General features: G+C 52.8%; 6 protein-coding genes across 6 annotated transcripts; 2 read left to right on the top strand and 4 right to left on the bottom strand.

Annotated features, from left to right (window-relative positions):
• Nucleotides 1–518: 518 nt before the first annotated feature.
• Nucleotides 519–1,106, top strand: GT037_007627 (uncharacterized protein; the record flags this gene model as incomplete). The annotated part of the gene is made up of 1 exon (XM_038932674.1): nucleotides 519–1,106. The coding sequence occupies one exon, from the start codon at nucleotides 519–521 to the stop codon at nucleotides 1,104–1,106; it is 588 nt and encodes a 195-aa protein (XP_038785162.1).
• Nucleotides 1,107–1,157: 51 nt separating this feature from the next.
• GT037_007626 (uncharacterized protein) lies at nucleotides 1,158–1,892 on the bottom strand (the record flags this gene model as incomplete). The annotated part of the gene is made up of 1 exon (XM_038932673.1): nucleotides 1,158–1,892. One exon carries the CDS (start codon nucleotides 1,890–1,892, stop codon nucleotides 1,158–1,160), a length of 735 nt encoding a protein of 244 aa, XP_038785161.1.
• Nucleotides 1,893–2,744: 852 nt separating this feature from the next.
• GT037_007625 (serine threonine-protein kinase rio2) lies at nucleotides 2,745–4,130 on the bottom strand (the record flags this gene model as incomplete). The annotated part of the gene is made up of 2 exons (XM_038932672.1): nucleotides 2,745–4,004; nucleotides 4,068–4,130. The coding sequence occupies 2 exons, from the start codon at nucleotides 4,128–4,130 to the stop codon at nucleotides 2,745–2,747; spliced, it is 1,323 nt and encodes a 440-aa protein (XP_038785160.1).
• A 375-nt stretch (nucleotides 4,131–4,505) lies between these two features.
• On the top strand, nucleotides 4,506–7,434 carry GT037_007624 (26s proteasome regulatory non-atpase rpn1 subunit; the record flags this gene model as incomplete). Its single annotated transcript, XM_038932671.1, has 5 exons — nucleotides 4,506–4,644; nucleotides 4,712–4,776; nucleotides 4,837–5,351; nucleotides 5,400–7,359; nucleotides 7,414–7,434. 5 exons carry the CDS (start codon nucleotides 4,506–4,508, stop codon nucleotides 7,432–7,434), a joined length of 2,700 nt encoding a protein of 899 aa, XP_038785159.1.
• Nucleotides 7,435–8,445: 1,011 nt separating this feature from the next.
• On the bottom strand, nucleotides 8,446–10,308 carry GT037_007623 (rna-binding domain-containing protein; the record flags this gene model as incomplete). Its single annotated transcript, XM_038932670.1, has 4 exons — nucleotides 8,446–8,908; nucleotides 8,957–9,138; nucleotides 9,188–9,278; nucleotides 9,332–10,308. 4 exons carry the CDS (start codon nucleotides 10,306–10,308, stop codon nucleotides 8,446–8,448), a joined length of 1,713 nt encoding a protein of 570 aa, XP_038785158.1.
• Nucleotides 10,309–13,718: 3,410 nt separating this feature from the next.
• GT037_007622 (nadph-cytochrome p450 reductase) lies at nucleotides 13,719–15,866 on the bottom strand (the record flags this gene model as incomplete). The annotated part of the gene is made up of 2 exons (XM_038932669.1): nucleotides 13,719–14,015; nucleotides 14,073–15,866. The coding sequence occupies 2 exons, from the start codon at nucleotides 15,864–15,866 to the stop codon at nucleotides 13,719–13,721; spliced, it is 2,091 nt and encodes a 696-aa protein (XP_038785157.1).
• Between the last annotated feature and the right edge of the window lie 859 nt (nucleotides 15,867–16,725).

The following is a 16,725-nucleotide window of genomic DNA, read 5'->3' as shown; positions in this document are numbered from 1 at the left end:
ATTCTTGTGAAGAATGTCGTCGTTGGACCGCACCCACTCCTTGGTCATGGTCACAGACTGCCATGCGCAATAGGCTGACCAGACACTCACTGTCCGTTCGGATTGCACAGAATTACTTGAAATTCATACTCACTGAAAGCTTACACGTAAACTGCAATCTTCTTACCAATCCTCATCACTACCTAGGTGCTCGTACCCTTTCACTATAAAAAGAAGCCCTGCGGTGCCACCCAGTGAGAGGGTCGTTGTAGTTGAGGAAGGCCCATATACAGTGACGTCATCTTCATGCGCCGAAGTTTTCAGAGACCCTGAAGCAATCTGCAGCGGGCACGCGACCTCTTACCCGACTGAGCGTCATGAAAATAAGAAAGAAGGCCCGAACCATCACGTTTGCAGACATACAGTTATCCACTGGCTCACATGCCCTATATGAAAGCCAACTTTAAACGACTCTCTCCAGCATAGCTAAGCCCATATTGAGTCCTACCGCAATTCACGGCTCAGCTATCATCAGGAAAATGACCATACTGTCGGACATTGTCTCAACCGTCAAAAACACACGACTCGTTCCACCAACCGAAGATGAAATTGCATCAGCAAAGAAGGCGAATCAAGACTCGGAAACTTCTCAAAGTCAACCAATCCTCGAAATCACATCCTACGACCGCTTCACACCACCATCTCCTAAACCAGATCTAGAATATGACTGCCGTATGACCCAGAACCCGTCCCCTCAAATGCGGAAAACATGCACCGGACTCGACTCCACGCTCCAAGACGAGCTCATGAGCCGCGAATCGTTCAGCGACATTGTGACCCGCGCTGAGGACGACATTCGGCGACTCATGGAGATCAAAGATGTACGAGCTAGTAGGGATGAGGAGAAAGCGATAGTACGAGTAGGATGTTTGTGTGGGAGTGGCCATCACAGGAGTGTGGCATTTGCAGAGCAATTGGGTAAGATACGGTGGAGTGAGGATGACGGGTGGGAGGTTAGAGTTGTGCATAGAGATTTGACAGAAGGAGTGGAGCAGATGAAGAGAGCCAGGAGTGAGGAGATCGGAAAGAAAAAGAAGGAGAAGGATGGAGAGAAAGATGAAAAGTGAGAGCTGTAAGAAATTAATACTGGTTTGAGGATGTAGAGAATGGAATGACACTCAACCTAATAGCAACCACGGGTGTCTAGTCAAAGGCGCTACATCATATACTGCAGTCTTCTCAGGCGAGCTCTTCTTCGCATCCATACCACCGCCACCTCTCAGGTTGCCCGACTTGAAATCTCCCTCATCTTTTGTCCCACCCCTCTCTGTAGGAGGATCCGCAAAAGGATCGTCAGGCAGATCCTCAGACATGCCCACAATCTGGTCGTCCGCCAACCTCCACCTCCTCTCTTCCTCCTTGCCCGACTCCTCCTTTCTCAATCGCTGCTCATCAGAACAGACCGTTACGCCATACTTTCCAAGATATATTCCCGCCTTCTTTACCCCATGTACGAACTTTCCTTTCTTACCCTTCTCGCTCGCTTCCTTCTCCTTACGTTCCATATCCGCCCACCCAATCTTCAGTCCATGTTCTCGCTGCCAGATTCTCCAGATGTCTTCCTCCCAAGTATTCTTCTTCGCTGCTTTGTCGTACTTTTTGAACCACTTTTTCATGTTGGGAGCAGAGGAATCGGTATGAAATACGCGCCAACCCCAGTCTGTGACGTCTTTGGCGATGGCTGCGTTACGGGTTGTGAGGGTTTCTGTCGAGGCGGGAGTGAGGACTATGTAGCGTGCTGTTGTGGTTGGACGCTCATCTTGGGACTTTGGGTAAATGAAGATATAGGATCCGGTTTGGTAGTAGGTTGGAATGGCGACTATAGTTACCGTTGTTGTTGTTTGTGGAGGCATGGTTGTTGAGATTGCTGAAGAAGTCTGTGGAATGCTGGTTTGATAGTGCTGTGATATAATTCCTTGAGAAGAAGCAGTGAATGATGCTTATTGCTGATTGCGACCTTACGCTGTGAGGTAGCTCTTCTCATAATTCAGAACATTCACATCAGCCACCCAAGCGGGTGAGTGTGACTTTAGCACTGGATGAATTGTCCATTGATTTACAATTCGAGAATCCGTTGCACGAATGTGAATTCACAAGGTTTTTACAGGATTGCCAACATTTGTTTGCAACTATCCCACGACTTGCCCTATTCAAACCACTTACGGACCTTCACAATTACAAGTTCAGATCTCACCATTACCGCTCATGCAATACATTCTGCACGCACCCCGAAGCCCTGAATGGTAACCGCCTGTCCGAAGGAATAAGGTCTTTGCTTATACGAGATGGTTTCGTACAGCCAGATTTCCGCTTTCTTGGGCGCTTGGTACGCGCTAGAAGCGTGGATACGGCGCACAGTAATCGAGAATCCGGTAAAGCGAGAGTTGAAAGTTGGGATGAAGATGGCTTGGACAGACGTCAAACCCCGTTCTAACAGTATACATTGTGACCTATCCATTGGCATGGCAACGTGAACCACCATGTATACCTTTAGGGCGGAATCTCAGTAATGAGCACAACTCAGAAAAACAAGTTTCTTCATGTGCCACAAAAATGTGATGGTGATTCATATGCCTCCATTGGACGCGAGTCATACAAATATAATTTCTATCAACTTTTGTTCTTTCATGAAAGGGTGGCCTAAAGGTAGTCATAGAGTCTGGGTATCGCAGAAATGGGAAGGAAACGAGATGTAGTTGACAGGTCTAGATGGCCCACCCGGCTTTCTTCTTGGCAGCCTTGGTGGTCATGGTGGGCTCGGACGGTGGAGGTGGCTTAATGTCCTTGAGGTCTGGTAGTGGGTCGTTGTCTCGAATCTCGAGTATGGTCATCTGTGAGGCGAGAGTAGTTTGTCCGTCGGCTGTTGTGTCATGGGCAGCAGACATGTCGTCGCCTACAGGGCCACCTTGGAGAGAGACGCCGCCGTATTCCTCTTGACTAAATTCGTCCTCCTCGCCGCCTTCATCGTCATGGTCGCCGTCAACCTCTTCTCCCTCTACTCCGGTGGCAGTATCTCCAGCATCACCATCGATGCCATGCTCCTTCATGTAAAGTTCCAGCTCTTTCGCCATCTTCTTGCTGAAGCCAGAAGCTTGTACTTGGACGTCCAACCTCTTGACAAGCTTCTTGATGGCATCCTTGAAGAACGGACCTGGCTCGTCGCTTTTGAAGCCGAATCGGCGATGGAAAAAGCGCTTTACGCAAGCGACATCGCGGTCAAAGTAGTATTCGGCATTGGCATGATCAATTGAGACCATTTGCGGGAAGTCAATAAGCGTGGGCACCAGTGGCACGCTGCCGTCCTTTTCGGGTTTCTCTTCAATCATGATGTTGAACTCGTTGAAGTCACCGTGGATCAGACCATACTGCGCCAGACGAACGATGAGGGCGAGCAGTTCGGCGTAGAGTTCCTGTGGATCGCCAACTTTTGAGATTTGACGCAGAGGGAAACCGTCGATGAGGCTCATGATGACTGTATGTCTGTTCTGACCGACCGGCTCTGGCACTGGGAATCCTTCTGCTCGTAGAGCCTTCATAAACTCGAATTCCTTCAGAGCAGCGAGGCGCGACATGTACATCCACGACCCACCCTGGCGGTTGCGCAGATAGTCACGGTTGGCTTTGACGGTGCGGAAAGATATGCGGCCCAGACGGTGGATCTTGAGAACCAGCTGCTTGCCCGTCTCGTCGGCGCAGACAATGATGTCCGACTCCTTTCCTATGCCGATCTGGTTGCCGACCGAGTAGACCGTCGACGCCTTCTGGTGGGTGTGCAGGGCAAGGTAGTCGAGCCCGCCGTAGGTGAGCCGGTAGCCGTCATATTTGGCGTTTCGGACTTTGGCAATGAGGCCGATCTTTGCGAGGTTGGAGATGCACCTGTGGACGCCGGTGCCTGAGCGAAGGGCAGCGATCTGGGCGATCAAGGGGGTTGGGACGACTTCATGGTTGCGGCTGCCCATCTCTGTCTGTCATGGTCTTCATCAGCGTTAGTCCCCCACTACGTACGGAAAGACAGTGCGGGCGCATACCGCAGTGAGGACGCGCCAGTCGTCTGCGGCCAGATAGCGGATGTTCTTGACATTCAGCTTCATGGTGAGAGATTGTGCGACTCGGAAAGCCTGGCGGGTGCGGTTTGGGGAATACGCCGGGGTTTGGGTGCGACGACAATAATTTTTGGAGCTTTCTCCAAGGCCTGAGCGGCGGCGGCGGCGGCGGCGGCGCTCATCATCGGTGGACGGTGCTTGGCCCTAGCGCGGCGGAAGTGGTGTACGCGAAGCAAGAGCTGCCTCATCGACATCAACCCGCCATTATCACTCTCCCCATTTGACTTGGCTCTCGCTCTCCCGACCCATTTGAGCGGCCATCTACATCTCATAGCCCCCCCGGATTCCCCTTGACAGTCGCTATCCACGCCGCTCCGTCCCGACACACACACACTTCGCCGCTTGTCCTAGCTACATATCAACATGGCGAAGGAAGATGAGAAGAAGCCCACGGCCGCCGACAAGGGCAAGGGCAAGGCGCCGGCAAACACCGACGCGGACAAGAGCAAGGATGCAAAGCCAGATGCTGACGACAAGAAGGGCGGTGTTGCGACAACTGGCGGTATGTTTTGTCTTGGGCACAGCTGTAGTGGCTCTCGTCATGGACATGCACTGACTGCGGGCCACAGAAGAGCTTAGCGAGGAAGACCAACAGCTCAAGAGCGACCTGGACATGCTGGCAGAGCGGATACTGGTGAGCTGCTACCGTGGAAGTTGCCCCTCGCACCATGCGCTGACCTCATGTGTTTACTAGGGATCCGACACCAGCCTCTACAAGCCCGCGCTCGAACAGATCAAGGAATTCATCAAGACATCGACGAGTTCCATGACGGCCGTGCCCAAGCCGCTCAAGTTCCTCCGACCACACTACGAGGCCCTAGAGAAGGCCTACGCATCATGGCCTGCAGGCGACAACAAGCGCTCGCTCGCCGACATGATGTCTGTTCTGGGAATGACGTATTCTGACGAGGACCGCCTCGACTGCCTCAAGTACCGTCTTGAGGCGCCCTCAACAGATCTCGGCTCCTGGGGCCACGAGTACATGCGCCACCTTGCGCTGGAAATTGGCACAGAGTACCAGAACCGCCTCAATGACGACAAGTCGACCGACGATGTCACCGACCTTGCCTCGAACCTCGTCCCCTTCTTCCTCAAGCACAACGCAGAGGCGGATGCCGTTGACATCCTGTCTGAGCTGGAGATGATTGATCAGATTGAGCAATACATTGACGACAACACATACTCGAGAGTCGCTCTATACATGGTCAGGTAGGACATTGTCGCATTCGCCTACATGAGTGACACTGACATCAGCAGCAACGTACCCCTGCTCACTTACCCGGACAACGACAAGTTCCTCCGCACCACCTACCGAATCTACGCCAAATACAAGCAGTACACACAGGCAATCGTCATCGCGATACGATTGCACGAGACCGATCTCATCCACGAAGCCTTCAACGCCACCAAAGACAAGTCAATCCGAAGACAGATGGCCTACCTTTGCGGCCGACAGCGGATATGGCTCGACGTCTCCGAAGACGAAGACCCCGAGCTCCAGGAGTGCATCAACAACACGCGCCTGCCTGATCACTTCAAGGCGCTGGGCAAGGAGCTTAACATTCTAGACCCCAAGACCCCGGACGACATCTACAAGACACATCTTGAGAGCAGCAGGACTGCCGGACTCACCAACACCGACTCTGCCAGACACAACCTCGCCTCCGCCTTCGTCAACGCTTTTGTCAACACCGGCTACGCAAATGATAAGCTCATGCTTAACGAGAACACAAAGAGCAGCTGGGTCTGGAAGACCAAGGAAGAAGGCATGCTTTCTACAACCGCATCTTTGGGTATGCTCATGCTCTGGGACGTAGAAGAGGGTCTCGATAAGGTCGATCCCTACACACACGTTGAGGACGACATGGTCAAGGCCGGTGCCATGCTTGCTACCGGAATCTTCAACTCCGGCGTGCGCATGGACTCAGATCCCGCCATGGCCCTGCTGGGCGACGAGGACAACATCAACTCCAAGAACAAGAATATCCGCCTCGCTTCCATCATGGGTCTAGGTCTCGCCTATGCAGGGTCAAATAAGGAAGACCTTTTGGACATCCTATTGCCAATCGTCAGCGATACCAGCCTTGATATGCAGCTCTCTGCCATGGCAGCGCTGTCTCTCGGTATGATCTTTGTTGGTTCAGCCAATGGAGACGTCACAGATGCCTTGATGAACACACTCTTGGACGAGGACCGAACGAAGCAGCTCAAGGACAAGTGGACCCGATTCATGGCTCTCGGTCTTGCGCTACTTTTCTTCGGCCAGCAAGAAGAGGTTGACGTCATTTTGGAGACACTGAAGGCGCTCGACCATCCCATGGCCAAGTCAGCCTCTGTACTCACCGAAGTATGCGCGTGGGCAGGTACGGGTGCTGTGCTGAAGATTCAGCAACTGCTCCATATTTGCAATGAGCACATCGAGGACGAGAACGAGGAGAAGAAGGGTGACGAGCTACTACAGTCTTACGCTGTCATTGGTCTCTCACTAGTCGCCATGGGCGAGGATGTTGGCCAAGAAATGATCCTCCGCACACTCGGCCACCTGATGCACTACGGCGAGGCTAACATCCGCAAGGCTGTGCCTCTCGCTTTGGGTCTCATCAGCCCTAGTAACCCGCAGATGAAGGTTTACGACACTCTTTCGCGTTACTCTCACGACAACGACAATGATGTCGCCATCAACGCCATCTTCGCCATGGGTCTCTGCGGTGCTGGTACCAACAACGCTCGTCTCGCACAACTGCTCCGCCAATTGGCTAGCTACTACCACCGTGACCCCAACGCTCTCTTCATGGTACGCATAGCACAAGGTCTGCTACACGCAGGAAAGGGCACACTATCCCTCAACCCATTCCATACCGACCGTCAGGTATTGTCTCGCGTAGCGGCTTCGGGTCTTCTCACTGTTCTTGTTTCCCTGATCGATGCCAAGTCATTCGTTGCTGGTGACTCACATTACCTTCTCTACTACCTCGCTACCGCCATGTCACCGCGCTTCCTCATCACGCTTGACGAGGACCTCAAGCCATTGACGGTCAACGTCCGCGTTGGTCAGGCTGTCGATATTGTTGGCCAGGCTGGTAGGCCAAAGACCATCACCGGATGGCAAACACAGAGCACGCCGGTACTGCTGGCGCACGGCGAGCGAGCCGAATTGGAAGACGAGAAGTACCTTAGCCTCACCAACGTACTGGAGGGCGTGGTCATTCTGCGAAAGGTATGAAATTCCAACTAATTGTGACCTTACCAGCCAGACTAACATGATTTTCAGAACCCAGAGTGGGAGGACTGAAGGACTCCGGTGAGAGGCGGAAAGAAGGAAGAGATGTCTAGGACATCGCGCAGGGCATAGAGAGGGTCTGCACCAAGCATTTTGGCATTCTAATAGCATTACGGTCCCTGCCTCAACCCTCGCACTGACGCAACGACGAGTCCGAGGGGCACACCGTTGTATATATAGATGTGCAAGAGCAATGAACTGAAATGAAAGTATTGATACAAATGCTCTTTCCAGCGAGTCTAGCGTGAATATATGTATATGCGACAGTGACCAAGGCCAAGCTGTAATCACCACAGATGCACGCGATGCCCTTTTACTACACCCAGGTTGGGTGCCAAGATATTACAAGGTTCTTCCTTCCATCGTCTCACGTTGACACGGTGAAGACTCAATGCGAATCTCATGTGGAGTTGAACGGAACGAGTCGTTGGCACCAGGGCGGGAAAAGGCTTTGGAGGTGTCAGAGGGAACAACTATTGTAAAGCAAACACCAGCACAAATCTGACTTGGAAGAAGATCTATTATACGACGAACTATCGAAACTACGACAAATCCGACCATAGTCCTAGCCACCACTGATGAAACCTGCCCTTGCCATCGATGAGAAAGAGATATATTGAATGACCCACTAAGATCTTTTTGGTTTGCTGGCTTGCCCAGATGCTAACAAATACTTCTAAAATGTGAAAGAAGCCACTCAAATATATTAGTTGAAAGGAAATCGCGAGACTGGACTGCCGATGAGAAGGATACGTTCGAGGTGCTGGCGCCAAGAGCAAAGTATTAGGGGCCCAACGACGTGGGCATGGAAGTCAGAACAAGCGACAGAAAGGAACGACGAAAGCATCGTGTCGTGGCATGTTGATATAGCGTGCCCTTCGTAGAGTATACTTGTGGTATAAGATCGATGCCAAAAGGAGTCTCCAAGGAAATGTGACTGGAGGATGGTGAAGAAGCGATCATGAAGAATAGTGCGTACACGAAAGGTATATCGATGGTCGACCTGGAAGAGACGGTGCATGCTTAGTTGGTAGGGCTCGGTGAAGCAGACGTATCGGCCTTCACAGGAGTGGCAGGGTTGGTCTTGACATCAACACCGTTGTCAGAAACACCATCATCGCTCTTGATGGGTCCGCCCCGAGGTATAATGCAAGACCGGGTTGGGCCAAGGGTCGATGGCACTGGTGGTGACCATGGCTGGCGCTGGCCACGCATGAACATCTCGAACTCGTTGGCATGACCTGCAGGTATTGGAGAGACGGAGAGGTAGCGCTCGGGCGTGCCCAGTGCCCTAGCTTGGGCAACACCGACCTCGTACTCCGCAGCACGGAAGACACGGCCAGCTGCGGTCTGCTGCTTCAACATCTTCTGCTCGTGTGTATCGGAAAAGCGGATCTGGATAAGATGCTCTTCGCCGCCGGGCTTAGACACGGGAGTGTTGTTGAACTCTTTGATGACCTCGTCGCAGATATCGCGAGATTCAAAGCTATAGACCGTTAACGACGTTCAGATTGGTAGCACATGGGTGAACTACCGAGCAAAACCGACACCACGGCCAGTACCGGAAGAGTCACGAAGTATCCTGCTCGAGCAGACCTTGTGAGGTGCGAAGATGGAGGCGAGTTCATGCTCGTTCATGTTTTTGGGGATGTTGGATACGTAAAGATTGGTGTTACAGTCGTCAGCGAACTTCTTGAGTTTGGAATAGAATGATTCCTAGAGAGGGTCAGTGAAGTTCATTGCACATCAGCGTAAGGAAACATACCCGAGCAAAGCTGACTTCGTATCCGAGGTAGTGGAAGCCGCGGATACAGTCCTCAGCGTCTTCGAAGTTATGGTACTTGATGAATCCGAAGCTGCGAAAGACAATCAGTCATTGAGGCGATGGGATGCTTGGGGAACTGCTTACCCCTTGCAAAGGTTGGTCTTCAGGTCGATGATGGACTTGGAGCTCTGGATGTCTCCGAAACGCTTGCCCCATAAGTGAAGCATCTCGTCAGTGGTCTCGGGCAACAGGCCTCGGATGTAGACGTTGGTCTCACCAGTCTTATTCTCCAGGCTACGGTCGAGTGGCTTGTGTGGGGAGCTAGGAGCGGGAATGGCCCGAGGAATGGGGGGCTCCTGGTGCACTAATGCCAGTAGATTGGGAGGCAACGTGGGCATGGTCTGCTGCTTCGGGATGGGCGCCATGACCTGGTAGGGGGGGACCAGTTGTGATGGCGAAGGGGTGGCACTGCTGGAGTAGAGGACGCTTGGCGAGCGATCCATAATAGCCGTGTTGTTACCAAAGCGGTGATACATACCACCACTGCCGTAAGGTGTGCCTGGGTTGTCATTCTCGTTGGAGGAGATAGAGTCACGACGCGGTGTCATAAGCGACGGCATCTCGGCGGAGGACATTCGAGCAGCCCATACCGGTGGTATAGCGCTGTTATCGATGACAGCTTGGCCATATTGGTAAGCTGCCTGCGGAACGTACGCACCGGTGTGGTTGTACATGCTAGGAGAAGCCGCCATGGCAGTCTGCTGCTGAGCGCCAGGCATCATCTGATACATGGATCCGAGAACCTGCTGGTTGGGAACCCAGAGTCCTTGACCATTAGAAAGAGGAATGTTGCTATAGTCGGATGAACCCCCTGAAAGTGCAGAGCTAGCAGACTTGGAGGTAGCGGACGAACCGTAGGAGGCGTGCATGTTGAGAGCTGCCAAGTTGCTCGTCAGACCTTGCATACCATTATCACCGTGGGGGGACATAGGCAGACCTCGAGGGAGGTATTGAGCGCTCCCGTGACCTTGTCCGTGCTGGTTGTAGTTGTTGAGAATGTGTTGTCCCTTGTATCCCACGTTGGGAGGCGCGTAGCTCTGCTGGCGACCGTTGGTAGACATTGTAGCGAGCTCTGAAGTGACGCTGACCGAAGAAAGAGTGAAAGACCGATGAGGTCTCCGGGGCTGGAATCTGAGGCTACGAGCAGGGGCAGGTAGACTGGAGGATACGAGCCTGAGGACGACTGCGACGAAGGATCTCAACAACGAACTTGGCAGACAGACTGAGATGCAGAGAAGAACGTTGCTCTGCTCGAAAGATTAGCTTTTATCCATTATGGGGAGGCTGGGGTTCGGCCTAGCAAATTTGCTCGGTGATCGATGAGGACGAGCAAAGCAGGCCTCGCCAGCCAATGTGGGGGAGGAGCTCACTGGGTCTGACGGTGGCAGGGCGGGGCATGAGGCAAAAAATGGGATGGTGAAAGTGAAAGGGACTTACTGGGCCGTAAATGTCAAACTTGTGCAATGTGCGGGACTGGTAGTGACTCCAAAGCTGCCGAGGCGTCAGTATCGGAACGCTGCATGACAGTGAGAGATAGGTTGAGACGGAGACTGACTGACCTGGGAAAAGCTACAAAGAATGTGGCCACTGATGCGTATTGGTGAGAAAGAAGTGAAGAAGAGTCAAGAAGAGACGAGGGAAGATGGGACGAGGCGAGCTGTTGTACTCGATGATGGCGTCTGGGCGTAGCAGATGGGGAAAGAGCAGTCGCGATGTCTCGGTGGAAGACCAGCGGTGGAGTGTAACCGGCAGCCTCAATCTCGACAAAGGGAAGTTGCGAAGAGGAAATATGACAACACGGGAAACACTCACATTCTTAGTGAATTCACTCCGAGCAAGAATAGACGGATGGGAACATGCAACACTCGCACCCTGCGTATCGTGGCTTCTCTGCCTGGCTGTCGCGCCACCGCAGTCTCTGAGTAATATTGTTGAAAGAGCTGTTAGATAGTGATGTCAAACCTGGCTTTCGAGCGAAGCTGTGGTGCTGTCCTACTCACCGTGGTGCAAAACGTGTTGCTCTTATATGTCCGCTATAATCAAGCACGCACAGTGTTGAATGCGCGTACCAGGAACACAGTATCGCGAGCGCTGCAAGCATAACAGGTCGCATCAGTGGTGCACTCCTCGCACATGCATCTTTGTACCCATGCCTTTCTTGGACCAGTGTGCGTAGCATACAAATGACAAGGCGTCAACTGGTACGGGTCGAGTCTAACTTCCAGTTGAGTAGCCAGCTTCTCACTGTGGCGATGGCTGATGCAGCCATGTCGCCCTTGCAGCAGGGCTGAACAGTCTCGTAAGATGACGTTGGAAAAAGGTATATCATCGTTTGTTGAGTTGCGGACAGTATCCCCGCACGTCGAATTGAACAGACGCGATGACTCTGGCGCGCAGGCTCTCGTTATGAAAACCAGACCTGTCGTTTCCTCACCTTCACGCATTGATCAGCATGCGGGTACACGCAACAGCCCTTCCCAGACCTCGAGTGATGCCCAGGTTCTGTTTGAAGACCATCCAGTCTATTTGGCGCTTAGTGTGGCTACACAAACAGGGTGACTCTCTTACAATGCTTTACAGCAAAAGTGCCGCCGTCCCATCACAGACCTGTAGTAGCCTGACGGGGCGGCGCACCTGTTGCACGCCCGTAACCTGCGCGACGAGCCGGCGCAGTGCAGCCGTTACCGATTGTAAAGCTTCGAGTCGCGGTCTCGAGACGGATATGGAAAGGTCCAGCTGATGTCATTGGAGATGCGCCGTCGTCCGCGAATTTCTTGATATGCAAGGCGATAAAATCTGCATTCTCGAGGCCATTGATAGGGCAAATGAATTTCTGCACCAAGACGCAGATGTAAGGGGTATATCCGACGCCTGTGGCCCGACCAACCTCGCCGCTCATACAAGACAAACGCAACGAAGATAGTCATGTGCGATGAACCTTTCCGAGTATACTGAAAGATATTATGAGTTATGAATAGGTGTCGAACAAGCTGGCAGCCCTGTACCTAGTGAGAGACAAGGTATTAACCTGCATCGTGTACGAGATCCTCAGGTGCTCCGCCAAAGACCTGATGGCGCTGGGGTGATACAGACTCACGAATGGAACATGTCCCGCTTCCTCGCGTGTTGCGTGGGCGCAAGCGCACTGATTACCGTGTCGCATATGTTGCAAAACAACTATCCGGCCGGTTGTCCGGCTCTTGATGCGGCTGTTGTAGGTCTCGTGTCAGTGTAGCGACAGAGGAGAGTTAGAGAACATCTACTCGTGCCTAGACTCAGCAAGTGAAGGATACCTCCAAGGGTCCATGTCGGGTGGCGTTCTGGTACACAATCATTCGTCAACCCCATCATAAATGCCTGCCTGTAAGGTCCTTTTAGTATTTGTGCATGCTGTGCGCGCGGAGAAGCATGCAGTTTGTCTACATGCATGTCTCTCCAAATTCTGCCTTTTGTACTGAGTTGCTTGACAAATGTTTCGTCGCAAATGTTCCAACGTGACCTGGCTTGACCTCAAACCTAGAATTCATATCTTCCTGCTACCATCATCGCAAAAAGAGACATACTACGCAGATCGGCTCTTTCTAGTCGCATCCGCGGGGTGACACAGAAAGCAGATGAGGGACAGCCCGGCCTCATACAAGCCTCGCTAAAGTCCATGGCGTTTCGAAGCACTGCGTTCTTTCGGGTTTCGAGCCAATGCCCCGCATGCTCAGGTCGCGGCGGTGAGTGACTGGTGTGGTCATCCTACCGTAAAGATTTTCAGCATGCGATGCGCAACCAGGTCAATACAGAAGACGGCACTTAGCCGGAACTGCTGTGCAAACCATTGCCGTACGCATGATGTCAGTGTCCTGTACAAAGAGATGTGCCTGCACCTCTGAGCAATGAAGTTTTGCCACGCAGCGGTCCAGACAGGCAACCTAGACATTGGGGGCTGTGTCCTGAGCTTGTGATCGTAAAGATTATTCATCAGTTATCGCGGCGCAGTCATGAGCTAGGAACGGCAGATGTCGATATTAGTCCGAAGCTGTCGATATGCACGCAAGGCTGATGTTCATCGAAGAGACGAGGTTTATGGGACGTGATCGACGCGGCAGGCACCGCGCTTGCGCCAATCATGGCATGGACCCTGGGCTAGCGCACGTTTTACCTACCACAACAGGGCCTCACAGCATTAGGTCGCGCATCGCTCAACATCTTTCTGATACCCATCGGAGTCACCTGAGTAAGAAGCAAATCTTGAGGTATTAATGTTTTTGTTATTCATCAAATCAACTTGTCTACATCGCAGGCTATACAGAGTAGTGAGCGGTTAGATATCCGCACATGGTCATCCAGGCCTCAGATACAGAGCCAGTACATTCCAACACGAAATGCGGTCGTCAGATCGAACGCCGTCGCTCACACCATTCTACCCATGAAAATGCATGCTCAAAAATCTCGTTCCGAACTCCTCTCAGTGGTTCCTAGCTCATGACCAGACGTCCTCTTGATATTGATTTGACGCCCTCATGGCCTTTACAATCTCCTCACCCTTTGTCTCCGAAACGTTCCTGTACTTGGAGATGATCTTTCCAAGAAGAGTGTTGACCTCGCGGGCCATGTGTGCGGCGTCACCGCAAACGTAGAAGTAAGCCTTTTGCTCGAGCAGCTTGTTCACTTCCTCGCCAGCTTCCTCGAGCTTGTTCTGTACGTAGACCTTCTTGGGACCATCTCGCGAAAAGGCGGTGTACATCTCAAACTTATCACCCAAGTCTGCTTGGTATTGCTGCGCATCTTGTTAGTCTCAACTTAGTGGTCGTGGTCGTGGCACTTGACAACTTACCTTCCATTCATCCGCGTACATGAAGTCCTCTGACTGCTTTCTGCACCCGAAAAAGAGGATAGTCTTTCCAACATTCTGGCCAGCCTTCGCTTGTGCAGCTCGTTCTTGAATGAATCCACGGAATGGTGCGACACCAGTACCGGGTCCGACCATGATGATGGGCTTGGAGGGGTCCGAAGGCAACTTGAAGTTGGAGTGGCGGACATGGACTGGAACGTGAATACCATCGTACTTGTTACGAGGACCGGTGATAGAGTAATTCAGGCCATGAGGATCGGGGTTGGGGTCTCCGTGTTGCTTCTGCTTCAAGGCCAAGAGGTAGTTGGTAGTGACACCCTTCAAAGCGTATGGCGCACCGGGCTTTTCGATGGACTCCACAATAGCAGTGATGGAGATCTTGTCCTTCTGTACTAGAGACGACGAGGAGATGGAGTAGTAACGAGGCTGGATCTTGACCATGGTTTCGAAGAGGAAAGAAAAGGGAATCTTGTCCCAAGTCACACCCTTGCCAGTGATTTCGAGAAGCTGTGCCAGGTTGAGGTTACGGTCGGTAACGTGCTCCTTGAAGTAGTCCTTGTCGCTACCTAGTTTCACGATTTCAGCCTTGATATCGTCGTTGGGCGCAAACTGGGCAATGACGGAGACGAGTTGACGGGACACAGCAGCGTTGATCTCGATGTGGAAGCGAACAGCAGCATCGTATGTGGTCGGTGACGGGAAGGGAACCTTGGCGGTGGGGTCGAGGCCTCTGACTGCAATGACGGCGTGTCGCTGGTCTTCCTTGCCAAGAACCTTGAATAGCCTATCGACTTCCTTGCCAGCGTTGTTGGGCCAGATGGCAATGTGGTCACCGGTAGTGTATGACAGGTTGGATCCAGCAATGCTAATTTCCATGTGTAGGCAGTTTCGGTTGGCAGAGTTGAACAGTTCGGCGGACTCGACGATGGGCGCAATGAAGGGATTGTTGGCGTTGAATGGGCCCTTTTGATTGCCCTCAAGATGGTTTTTGTTGGGCTCACCAAGGTAAACAGTGTCGTCTTCGGGAGTAAGATCTGGCCTTTCGGTGACCTCGAAGACGGGCTCGTACATAGCCTCACGCTCCTCCAGACCCATCTTTTCGGCAACAGCAGCCCACATGGGTTCCTTCCAGGCGAGGAAGTCCTCTTCCATGGTACCAGCACCGTCGTCGCCCTCACCGGCAGCACCCAATCTGGTGGCACCGAGGTTTGTCAAGTACTTGTCGACGTTGCGGACCATGGAGTTGTAGTGTTCGTAAGTGTTGTTTCCGAGACCAAATGCGACGTAGTTGAGTTTGCTGAGGGGCTTGTCGTCGGCACTGCCACCCTCAGAGAAGCTGACATCTTCGGAGCCAATAAATTCGTAGAACTCGACAGCGTTATCGGTGGGTTCGCCCTCGCCATAGGTGGCCAAGACGAAGACGGCGAGCTTGTCTTCGGGAAAGGTGTCCAGGTTGTCGAAATCATACTCCTCCAGGTCTGCCACCATAGTCTTGAGGCCGAAGCGTGAGTGACCCTCCTTGGATATACGCGAAGCATAGTCCTCAGCCGTACCCGTCTGGCTACCGTAGAAGACGACGCAGTTCTTGTCCGTCTCGTCCATCTTCTCTATTATGTTGCGCGACTTGCCAGCCTTTGCAGCGCCATTGGCCGTGGCCAGCGAGTTGCCGTAGGGGTCCCCATAGACGCCCCAGTAGGTGCCTTTGGTGAAGTAGGCTACCGTGCCGACCAGGAGGGCGGCCAGCACGATAATGTCCAAAGTATCGAGTTGTGCCATGGTGCTGTTCGGTGGTTAGCAGAGAGTCAGAGGCAGGTGGAGGGGCAGCGCTGACATGGACACAGTAGTTAGTTGCCGTCCGGAAAGGGATTGGAAACGACACGGTAATATTTGTATTCGGCTTCGCAGCGGAGCGTCGGAATGGCAAGTGGGCCGTGCGTCTCAACTCAATCTTATCGAGACCTGGGGCCGGTGAGCCGCAAGCACGCTGTTGAGCCAGTACGTAAACAAAGGCCTTTGTTTAGACTTTACAGATCCCTGACCGCTACACGGGCATGGCAAAAGTGGCCAAAAGTGGTGCCGTCACAGACTGTCAGATGCCCATCGGGTGCCGATGTGTTCCGCTTTCATTCCGCTGGGGGCTACTTATGAGAGCCGGTGGAGGGTGCGAGACCCTGACTTTCCCGAGCGTCGCTGCCTTTCCGCTACGTCTACCAAGGACCCCGCCAGCACTTCGGGACCTTTGTGGGGCACATCGTTAGAGCCTAACACAATGGCTTCGTGCGAGGGCGGCAGATGCAGCTGCGGAGCCTCGAGAGGAGCAAAGTCAGGCCGGTGTTGAGGCAGATGCAGCAGCCACGCACAGTTGTCTCGGAAAGCTGGGCGGCATGTGACTGTCAGAACAAGATAGACCAGATCGCAACAGAACATGAGCAGGCCTCGTGATGGCGCAGGGCTGACGACGCATCCTGCTTGTAGCTGCGTATCTAGCAAGTTCTATATGGTCGTTCGTTGCCATCTATATTCGGGACAACTAGGACGGAACGATAAGCGAAATGCCTATATCGTTGATGCGTAGACAGAGCAACTGCAGGCGGGCTTGGAAGCAAAGAGAAAACTATGCCTGATGCGGGTGTAA

The sequence above is a fragment of the Alternaria burnsii genome (genome assembly GCF_013036055.1).
Source record: "Alternaria burnsii strain CBS107.38 chromosome Unknown 715, whole genome shotgun sequence".
Classification (NCBI taxonomy): Eukaryota; Fungi; Ascomycota; class Dothideomycetes; order Pleosporales; family Pleosporaceae; genus Alternaria; species Alternaria burnsii.
The sequence above is the reverse complement of the archived record's forward strand: the minus strand, read 5'-3'. Positions and strand labels throughout refer to the sequence as shown.